Source organism: Crocuta crocuta, unplaced genomic scaffold (assembly GCF_008692635.1).
Source record: "Crocuta crocuta isolate KB4526 unplaced genomic scaffold, BGI_CrCroc_1.0 scaffold408, whole genome shotgun sequence".
NCBI lineage: Eukaryota > Metazoa > Chordata > Mammalia > Carnivora > Hyaenidae > Crocuta > Crocuta crocuta.
Window position 1 is genome coordinate 5,591,820 of NW_027527444.1, and position 10,930 is coordinate 5,602,749.

At 41.9% G+C, this 10,930-nt stretch overlaps 1 protein-coding gene and 1 pseudogene across 5 annotated transcripts in view; one reads left to right on the forward strand and one right to left on the reverse strand.

The window, feature by feature from the left end:
- Window positions 1-10,930, reverse strand: part of NCAPG2 (non-SMC condensin II complex subunit G2) — a 68,260-nt gene that overhangs the window by 2,192 nt on the left and 55,138 nt on the right. For all 5 annotated transcript variants that reach the window (XM_077761410.1, XM_077761414.1, XM_077761417.1 and 2 more), the window contains exons 26-28: window positions 9,136-9,239; window positions 8,215-8,315; window positions 6,995-7,094 (exon numbers count right to left, since the gene is read on the reverse strand). In XM_077761410.1, the coding sequence (XP_077617536.1) occupies window positions 6,995-7,094; window positions 8,215-8,315; window positions 9,136-9,239 (305 nt within the window). The remainder of the gene's footprint in view (window positions 1-6,994; window positions 7,095-8,214; window positions 8,316-9,135; window positions 9,240-10,930) is intronic.
- Window positions 3,552-4,210, forward strand: LOC144229758 (U2 small nuclear ribonucleoprotein B'' pseudogene; annotated as a pseudogene).

Here is a 10,930-nt window from a genome sequence, read left to right on the forward strand (position 1 = left end):
ACACACACACACACACACACACACACACACACACACACACACACACACTTTATAATGTTTTTTTCCACACCATTTTCAGAACCTGGGGTGTACTTTGTATTTTGGGACCATATCTCAAATCAGACTCGCCACATCTCATGTGTTCAATTTCCACATGTAACAAAGTAGTCAGTGCAAGGGCAGCATAAACCTAGAGAAATTCTGAGGTTTTTCTCTTTACCCTGGGATTCACTAATTTTATTCACAGACTTACTTAGGTGGGATTTTTTTTTCATCAATTCCATCCAGAATTTAGTGAAAGAAACAAAAAAAGAATCTTTAAAATTACACATTTCTCCCACTGAGAAATTTTCTATTGTTTATTGAATTACTGCTTTTCTTGGGTCTTACTTCTCATCTGTCTTCACCCCATGACTCATCTTCATCAGTATCTAGTCTTTGTTCTGAGATATTCCTCCAACATGATCTTTTAATATGTATTTATTTTGGGGAGAGCACAAGCAGGGGAGGGGCAGAGAGAGGGGGACAGAGGGTTGAAGTGGGCTCTGTACTGACAGCAGCAAGCCCAATGTGGGGGCTCGAACTCCTGAACCGTGAGATCATGACCTGAGCTGAAGTCAGACGCTCAACCGATGGAGCCACCCGGGAGCCCCCTGACGTCATCTTTTAGACTGTCTGAATCTGAGTCTCAACAGTGATATCTCTACAGCGTCAGGGACACTCTAAATGTAGAGTTTTTAGTTGTTGATCTTCCTTTTGGGGTATAACTAAATTTTTCTTTGAAGCCTCTTGTTATTAATTGGCTGGCCGGCCCACCACTACGACTTGAGTAATGGCTGTTCTGATGGTTTCTCGGTCCTGGGCTACCCTACACGACGGTGTCCCATAGCCACCGCAGATAGATACGAGACGGTGATACAGGCCTTTGGAGGTGTCCATCACAGCAGCAAGTTGGAAGGAATGGTGGCAAGCCTTGGCCAAATTACCTGCCTGGCCCAAGGTTCTCGTGTGTGTGCCCGTCCACTGAATTCCCACAGCCTTTACACATGTCAGAAGCTGAGTCTTCACAACCCTGTCCACTAGCAGGCCCCACTGCCTACAGCAGGCTGTGTTCACATGCTAAAGAAAGTCCAATGTGACCACAGCCACAGGAGGGACTGACAAAATCAATTTTCTGAGAAAAACAATTAATAAGATAAACAAAGCCTGTTTTTATTTATGTATAGTTTTAAATTATCTACACCAAGGTCCACTGGGTATTACTGATGATGATAAAAGTATGCTTTTAAATAACCTATAAAAAGCATCCAGCCCCAAAATCATTTTTAAGAGTATTAAAATTTCATGCAGGAAAATAAAATTATATTACTCATCAATACTTGGTAACAAAAAAGAGGTGATTTTTTTGAGGGAGTACTCCTTTCCTTCAAGGTCTAATAATAATGTTTCATGTTGGGGACTGCATGTAACACTATCACAGCTGCCTACATATGGCATAATTAATATGGTAAGTAACTTGCTTATAATTACAATTCATTTATTCAGTGGGAAAAATTCATGATATAACCTGAATCATAAGAAATATTTATACTTCTAGGGGGCGCCTGGGTGGCTTAGTCGGTTGAGCGTCCAACTTTCACTTAGGTCATGATCTCGCGGTTCGTGGGTTCGAGCCCCACGTCGGGCTCTGTGCTGACTGCCAGCTCGGAGCCTGGAGCCTGTTTCAGTCTGTGACTCCCTCTCTCTCTGACCCTCCCCTGCTCACGCTGTCTCTCTCTCTCTCTCTCTCTCCTAGAAATAAATAAAACATTAAAAAAAAAAATATTTATACTTCTAAAATTTCTAATTATAAATTTATTGCTATTTCACACTATTCATGAAAGTAATAAATATACTCACTCGGCCAGCGCACTGACAAATTCCTTCTGAGAGAATACGTACAATTAATAGGATGCTACTCTGGGGAAGCAGGTGCAGTGCAATGAGAAACGTTTTTTACTTAGCACCCAACAGACCAGGTAACAAAATACTAACACTGCTAGAGAGAAAAGTAGTACAATCGGTAAGAAAACATTCACTTCTGAATTAATGTCCCATTGCTTAAATTATTAACTGGACCAACGGTTTCCATCAGAGTCTTAAAGATACTGACTTATATTAATGTATCTATCCCAACATCAAATCAGTAATATTTTCAAATTTAGTCTTAAATCTTGTCTATTTTCCATTAAACTGATTTCATTTTTTTACTTTTTAAAAGCGTCTTTATTTATTTATTTATTTACTCCACAAGTTAGGGAAGACACAGAATCCAAAGCAGGCTCCAGGCTCTGAGCTGTCAGCACAGAGCCCAATGCAAGGCTCAAACCCACAGACTGTGAGATCATGACCTGAGCTGAAGTCGGACGCTTAACCGACTGAGCCACCTAGGTGCCCCTAGATACTGGCTTTTCTACACTGTGTTTCTTGCATATTTAAGAAATCCAAGTTTCATAGTCCATACCTATTTTTTTTTTTTTAGGATGTTTCCTCCTTAATTGGAAGAATTCTGCCATCAGTGTATCAGTTATGAATACCCTTTACTTTCCACAATGTAAATTTTGAATTTCTAAGGCCTTTTTTCTCTCAATATAACTAACATGATCCAAGTAGTCACCTTAAAACCTTGTGCAAGTAAAAATTAAAGAAATTTCTAGGGGAGCCTGGATGGCTCAGTTGGTTGAGCATCTGACTTTGGATTAGGTCATGATCTTGAGCCTTGTATGGGGCTCTGTGCTGACAGCTTGAGGCCTGGAGCTTGCTCTGAATTCTGTGTCTCCCTCTCTCTCTGCCCCTCACCTGCTTGCACTCTGTTTCTCTCTCAAAAATAAACATTAAAAAAAAAAAAAGAAAGCAAAGAAATTTCTAAGAAGGGTTAAATATCTCTATTTCCTTACATCTTCCAAATAGTACATATAGAACATTCCACACCCTAAAAACTATCCTTACAGGGGCACCTGGGTGGCTCAGTCGATTAAGCATCCAACTCTTGATTTCAGCTCAAGTCATGATCTCATGGTCGTGATGAAGCCCCACGCTGGACTCTGTGCTGACAGCATGGAGCCTGCTCGGGATTCTCTCTCTCACTCCCTCTTTCTCTGCCCCTCCCCTGCTCACACTCTATTCTCTCTCTCAAAACAAAAACAAAAACACCTCTATCCTTGCAAATGTTATTCCTAAAAACAAAAAAATCTTGTAAAATGCTTGGACTTCTGTGATTGTTACCACATCCTATGAAAATAACTTATCATTTATATAGTTTGTAATTCTGATGTGCCTGGTAAGAGTATTTATGGTGCCATGTGTTTTCTGAAATACACAAACACTCCTCATCTCCTCCAAATTGGAAGATCAATTCCCTCTTCCCCCTAAGTGTCTAGAAATAAAACAAGCTCACAAACCTAGAGTCTGTTGGGTTTCTCCTTCAAATATACAGTTGCAAACCAGACCTTATTAAAATGCATGGTAGAGCAATGCAGGCCTTAGGCTATTTGAACAGTTTAACCCCAAACATGGATATAAGAACAAATCATATAATTTATATCAACAATATGAATGACAAAATTAAAAAAGAAGAATTGAAGAGATCCCGGTATGCCCTGTTTTCTCACTTTGGCCACGTGGTAGATATTGTAGCTTTAAAGACCATGAAGATGAGGGGTCAAGCCTTTGTTATATTTAAGGAATTGGGTTCGTCCACAAATGCCTTGAGACAGTTACCAGGATTTCCATTTTACGGTAAACCAATGCGAACCCAGTATGCAAAAACAGATTCTGATATAATATCTAAAATGCGTGGCAGTTTTGCCGACAAAGAAGAAGGAAAAGAAAAAAGCAAAAACGGTAGAACAGACTGTGACAACCGCCAACAAAAAGCCTGGCCAGGGAACACCAAGGAAACTCAACACCAAATCCTCAGTGAGTCCCTGATTACCCTCCAAACTATATTTTATTCCTTAATAATTTACGAGAAGAAACGAATGAGATGACGCTACCCATGCTGTTTAATAAGTTTCCTGGTTTCAAGGAAGTATGACTGGTGCCTGGGAGGCATGACATTGCTTTTGTTGAATTTGAGAATGACGGACAGGCTGGAGCCGTCAGGGATGCCTTACAGGGATTTAAGATCACACCTTCCCCTGCCATGAAGATCACCTATGCCAAGAAGTAACATATGGGATAGTGGTCTTTCAAGGACTTGGTGTGATTTATAGTGTTTGTTTTGATAACATTTGGTCAGGCCAACTTTTAATAGTTGGGAGTGAGGGGGAGTGAAAGTGAAATTTTCATGAACAATTTAAAAAAATAGCTGGTCTTTATACAGCCTTAGTGAACTATGAAATATAAACGTCAGGGGCGCCTGAGTGGCTCAGTTGGTTAAGCCTCCGACTTCTGCTCAGATCATGATCTTACAGTTGTGGGTTCAAGCCCCGCGTCAGGCTCTGTGCTGACAGCTCAAAGCCTGGAGCCTGCTTCGGATGCTGTGTCTCCCTCTCTCTCTGACCCTCCCCTGCTCACTCTGTCTCTCTGTCTCTCTCTCTCTCTCTCAGAAGTAAATAAAATATTTTTAAAAAAATTTTTTTAAAAGAAATACAAAGGCCTTAATTTTGTACAATAAACTATGATTTGTACTCTAAAAAAATAAAGAAAAAGAAAAAGAAAATGCATGGTAAGTATTCAGTCGATTTTAGGATGAAGTATACAACTGAACACAGTCCCCTTGCTCACCACCGAGGTCATGCAAATCCCCATCTACTCCAGTGACCCACTCAAGGCCCCGTCAAGGCCTGGTGCTAATATGCCTGGTCCATGGGGGCGTTCTCTTCCCGGTTCTGACCACAGCAGAGAGCCCAGCCTCCTCCAGGAGACCCCAACAGCACGAGCGGCACCTCAGCCCCCTGTCCCCAGCAGGCCCCACAGAGCGGCTGCCCAGCCAGCAGCCCCCTGGCCAGAGCAGCACACGAGCTCACTGGACTGGGAGAGGACTCCAGCTTTGGTTCCAACAGCTCCCCTGCCCCAGGGATTGGATTTCCAGCGAGTTCCACCAGGAGGCCTCAGGACAGCTCCATCCAGGGAGCAGAGGTGCTCCTCACGTCTGCCTTTCCTCTATGCTTCAGAGTTCGCTTTAATCCCCTCCAGCCAACACACTAAGATTCCTGACATGGAAACCTCTGTGTCTTGGTCACTGTGTGGTTTCTGCCTTCTGACTGGAATGCCACAAACCCTCAGGAAACACCAAAGCAGGCTGGTACAGTTGTCTTAATATCAGACAAAATGGACTTTATGGGGAAAGCATTACTAGAGATAAAAAGACCCTTCATAAAAATAAAAGAGTCGATTTATTAAGAAGATGTAGGAGTTCTAAATTCGTGTGCACCTAGTATCAGGATCACAAGATATAAAGCACAACAGGCAGAAAATCATTAAGAACATAGCTGAGCTCAACAGCACCATCAATCGACTACATACAATTAAAAACAAGTGTACAAAACATTCACCACAACCAGCTGGGATTTCTTCCAAGTATGCAAGGCTGGTTCAACATTCAAAAAAATGACTTAGTGTAGGAGAGCTTGGGTGTCGCAGCCAGTTAAGCATCCAACTTCGGCTCAGGTCATGATCTCAGTGTGTGGGTTTGAGCCCCATATTGGGCTCACAGCTGTCAGCCTGTCAGTAAAGAGTCCCCTTCAGATCCTCTGTCCCTTCCCCTCTCTGCTCCTTCCCTGCTTGCGCTCTCTCAAATAAACAAACAAACATTTAAAAAAATCACTTATTATAATCCGTCACATTAACAGACTAGAAAAGAAAACAGCATATGATCCTATCAGTAGTAGATGCAGAAAGTGTTTGACAAAATTGAACACCCATGCAGGATAAAAACTCTCAGCCAACTAGGAAGGGAATGTCCTCAACTTGTTAAAGAACACCCACAAAATATCTATACCTAACATCATACTTAACGGTGAGAAAATAGAAGCTTTCCCACCAAGATCAGGAACACGGCAGGGACACCCCTTCTCATGACTGCCTTTCGACACTGCACTGAAGTCCTAGTTAATGCAGTAAGAAAAGGAAAGAAAAGGTATAAAGGTATACAGATAGGAAGAAAAAAATAAAACTGTCTTTGTTCATAAATTAGCAATTTAGGGTTTTCAAGGCCTTTCTGCAAAGGAGAAAGTAGCTAAGTACTTTCCCAGGCATGTGTGGAACTATTACCAAGTTCAGAGCTCTATTAACATTTAACCTTATGAAACTTAGCAAACAGCAAGAAAAAGGTTTTGTGGTTGGTCTGAGGATCAAACAATAACAGAGTCTACAGCAAGTTGCAGAGCATGTCAAAAACGGTGCGTAACAGGGGCGCCTGGTGGCTTAGTCGGTTAAGCGTCCGACTTTCGCTTAGGTCATGATCTCGCGGTTCGTGGGTTCGAGCCCCGCGTCGGGCTCTGTGCTGACTGCCAGCTCAGAGCCTGGAGCCTGTTTCAGTCTGTGACTCCCTCTCTCTCTGNAATGAACACCTTCCACAGACCAGTCCCTGTGGCAGCAACGAGCCCCCCAAGGAACGAATAAATGACAAGTACTTCTCTTCAAAGGTCTGGAGGGACCTTTCCCATCCTCACTGTGGATGCTTGGGGACTGGGCAATTACATCTGAGAAATGCCAACAGTTTCAAAACATAGCAAACCACCAAAAATAATCTGTCAAGTTTGTATATACATATAAAATAAGTCTATATGCCTTTATTTTTCTGGAATATAATTTACCAGATGACAATTTTGTTTTTCTTTTTGAAGACAAAATTAGGGACTAAATTAAGCATATGCCCAAGTTTCCCAAGCAAGCCTGCTTCCTCACGGCCTGGCTGTAGGTAGCAGGAATGAAAGCGTGAGCTCAAATGGACGGGCAGGCAACCCACAGCTCTCAGAAAAGTGTGCCCGGAGTGCATCTAGCTCATTACCTCTCCGTGCTGTCCTCATCCAGGGTGATCTCCATAAACTTCTTCAGCTTTCTGTGAACAGTGGCTGCAACATCCTTCACTTTTGAACTCCTCTGTTTACCTAAAAGGAAGTTACAGTAAAGACAGAGAAACGATTTGAACACTGTCACACATCAGCAAGCACACTCTGTTATCAATACGAGCACAAGTTCAGAAGAATGAGCCTCCCTACCCTTTGAGTCAATCTACCCACTGACCTATGGAACAGTAATCATCCCCTCACAGGGATGTGGGAAGATAAAGCGGACATTTTAGAAAGCACCTCCTCAGCCCTTAAGGACAGCTCTAGTGGACGATTCCATGATGTCTATATCAACACCTGTACCTCCACCAGAGATGACAACTGCCACATTTCAGGGTCATTATCAGCGTGGCAAATATTTAAGCACCTGTTAAGCATTAGGTACTCATCAGCACCCCAGCCCTTACCCTTACCCCCTCACATGGGGAATGTCCCCTCATTCAGTGATAGTCCCTTAGAGAAGTCTTTTCTGATGGCCAGCCTGGGTAACACTAGTCACAAAGTGTTATCATGAATCTGTAGGCACACCATGCAGTCAGGCTTATGGGGAGAGCATGTTTCCATAGGAGTACTCTCTATCTATAACACATTATTTCTTAGAAAATAATTTCAACATTAGTAAAACTGAGCAAAAAAATACAGAAACATAACAGTCATCTGAAGGGCCATTACTGCATTTTACACTGAGATGAGCATTCTATACGTATCTCCAATTATTCTTCCAATACTATTTCAACTGGCTGGGATATTCAGAAGAGGCAAGTATAAGGCTTAAGCAGAACAGAAGATACGTTAAATATTAACACCAAAATTAGCAAAAATACCATCATTAGCAAAAATAAATTCAGAACTTTAGACATATGTAGCATGTGACAAATCAACAGAAATTCAGTTGCGAGGCACAAAGAGGGACATGTAATGGGTCCAGTGGCACCAGGAAGCGCGAGCCAGCTGGTTTCCAGGCTGGTACACAGTGAGCCGAGCAGAGGAAACTCCGCAGACACTGCGTGCTGGGAGAACAGGCTGCACAAACTGGAAGGGTCTGACTGAAAGCGGACACCATAAACACGGAACTGAGTTCCCAAACATTCCGTAACAGTTCTGTATGAGATTACACCCAGCAATATCCCAGACAGGATGAAGAGAACCTTTAACCAACCTTTATTAATAACCAAAATAATGTGCATAACAGCTGTGAGACACACAATGCCTTCAATATCATCAGAAGTAACACACGCCTTTAATTCATCTAAAAATGACCTGCAAAAAATTAATAAATATCTGGAATTATTCTATAGTATATATCCTAAAACCTTATAGAAAGACTAATATAGCCAAGATTCATCAACCACCATGAATTCTAGCTTTCAGGTAATGTGGATTAAACCCTTCTCATATTCTCGCTGTAAATGTGCCAAGTCACACATGTAAGATATTAACATCAAATGATGTTGACAGAAAGAGAACGGGGACATTCTGGTAATTGAAAAGAGCTACTCTATACACCCACAATGCACACAAAAAAAGACAATGTCATTGAGAGATAATTTATGGCTGCTAAATATGATGCTCTTTTAAAGTTTCCATTTTTAATGTATCTGCTATTACTACAGTTCCACAGGTATCAGACATGTGCAAAACCCCTCCTTCCATACCCCACCAGTCCTGCCTGGGTCATAACCCACCCAGAACTGCAGCCAAGTGACAAAGAGACAGCACGTGCCCAAAGAACCACACTAGGCTGAACCTAGTGGAGTGCTCTGAATGTACTTAGGAACAAGTATTTACTGCTTGTGGACATTTTAAATGTTTCCCTCGAGCTGAATTTTAGTTATAAAAAGCATAACCAGGGACTATTTGGATGGATGGATGTTATAGAAAATTAGAATTTCTTTATATAATGCAAATTTTTGAAATAACGTAACTATCTTTAATTGCTGACTAGTGAACACCGTACGAAACACTTTTCTCATGGAGAAAATGCATCTCTGAGAAATTCTGAGAGTTCAAAGAATAAACAGAAGCTACTGAGAGCTCACATTCCCAGTGAGAAGATCAGGACAGTAAAGAGTATGGTTACCTGATCACAACCGACGACTTCATTATTATTCCTATTAAACACCTTGAAAATGGCGGGAGGTCTGAAAGACCCTCTGGCGGGGTGAGCTCTTCTATATCAGAAACCTAAAGAGAAGTTCCAGATCAGTAATTCCTAAATTGACATGGAGACAGAGCCAGTTACTTGTTTTACACTGCTGTGGTTTTCATCCAGAAACTCAAAAGAATAATTTTTATTAACTGTTAAAATGTCCACAGCAATTATTAAGTTATTTTTGTATTCAGGTGTGTATTATTCATCAGACAGAAGATACACACATCCATCAGCTAAACTTTTGTCAAACAGCCTTTAATGTGGTATCACTTTCTGTAAATAATGTGTTTTTATGCAAGTCTAACTTGCTATTCTTACTCGTCCAGGATCAGGATTTCTCAGTATCATCATGACCAGTATCTTGGACTGGCTAATTCCTCACTGTGGGGCGTCCTTTACCCTGCAGGGTGTAGAGCAGTGTCCCAGGCCCCACCCAGCAGATCCCAGGAGTGCCCCCTCCCCAGGCACTGCCAGGGTCATCTGGAGGAAGAGTACCACCTGCAGTGGAGTAACGTTGGTCTGGATGCATGAAGGGGGCTCTTCCTGGATTTATGCCCTTTATCACCAACCTTACCAAGTTTAAAGTCATCCACTAGTGGTGAATAAATTGCACATGCAAATGGATTCCAGAAAGACTAAATCCAGAACCCTGCTCTGGAAAGGAGTTAGGGTGGGGGAAGGTTATGCTTTTATTTCAAATCCCACCTTCATATACTCCACCACTGGCTCACACCTACTTCTTAGCTATCAGGTGTGACTACACAGCTCTCCTAAATCAGTCTTTCCATACACCCTCTGGAGGAGTCATAATACTTATTTGGATATTAAAGTAAATCATCTTTATGTATGAAATAGCTGTTTCTCATTAAAATGCTTTACATCTTAAATGTTGTCAATGCATTTGTGATACAGAAAAATGAGTATTGACTGGATATAATAAAAATCTCGAGGTTTTTAGCATATATATGTAGCAGTAAAATATGTAACACAAGCACAGAACAGGAGAATTTTAATTGGAAGAACACTGTTACAAGACTCTTACAATGTACAGGCACACCATAATTTCTGCAGGGAGACTCATGAGTCTCCCGTGAAAACAGTTACATAAAGGACAACATAAAGTCAACAGAGAAGATGAAATGGAACAGTGGGAACACTTGATTCATCAGGAAATGGCAGGAAAGGAAGAAAAGTAGGGGAACTAATAGAAAACAAACATGAAAATGGTCAAATTAAACCCAAATATATCGGGCACCTGGGTGGCTCAGTCAGTTAAGTGTCCAACTCCTGATTTTGGCTCAGGTCACGACCTCATGGTTTGTGAGATCAAGCCCTGCATCAGGCTCTGTGCTGACAGTGAGGCGCCTGCTTGGGATTTTCTTTCTCTCTCTCTCTCTCTCTCCCCCTTTCCCTCTCTGTCCCACCCCCGCTCCTGCTTTTAATCTCTCAAAATAAATAAATAAACTAAAAAAAAAAATCATGATTTCATTAAAATCATTTGGGCTAAATGGGGCGTCTGGGTGGCTCAGTCAGTTAAGCACCCGACTTCGGCTCAGGTCATGATCCCACGGTTCGTGGGTTCGAGCCCTGCATCAGGCTCTGTGCTGACAGCTCAGAGCTTGGAGCTGCTTCAGATTCTGTGTCTCCCTCTCTCTGACCCTCCCCTGCTCACGTTCTCTCTCTCTCTCTCTGTCTCTCTCTCTCAGAAATAAATAAAACATTC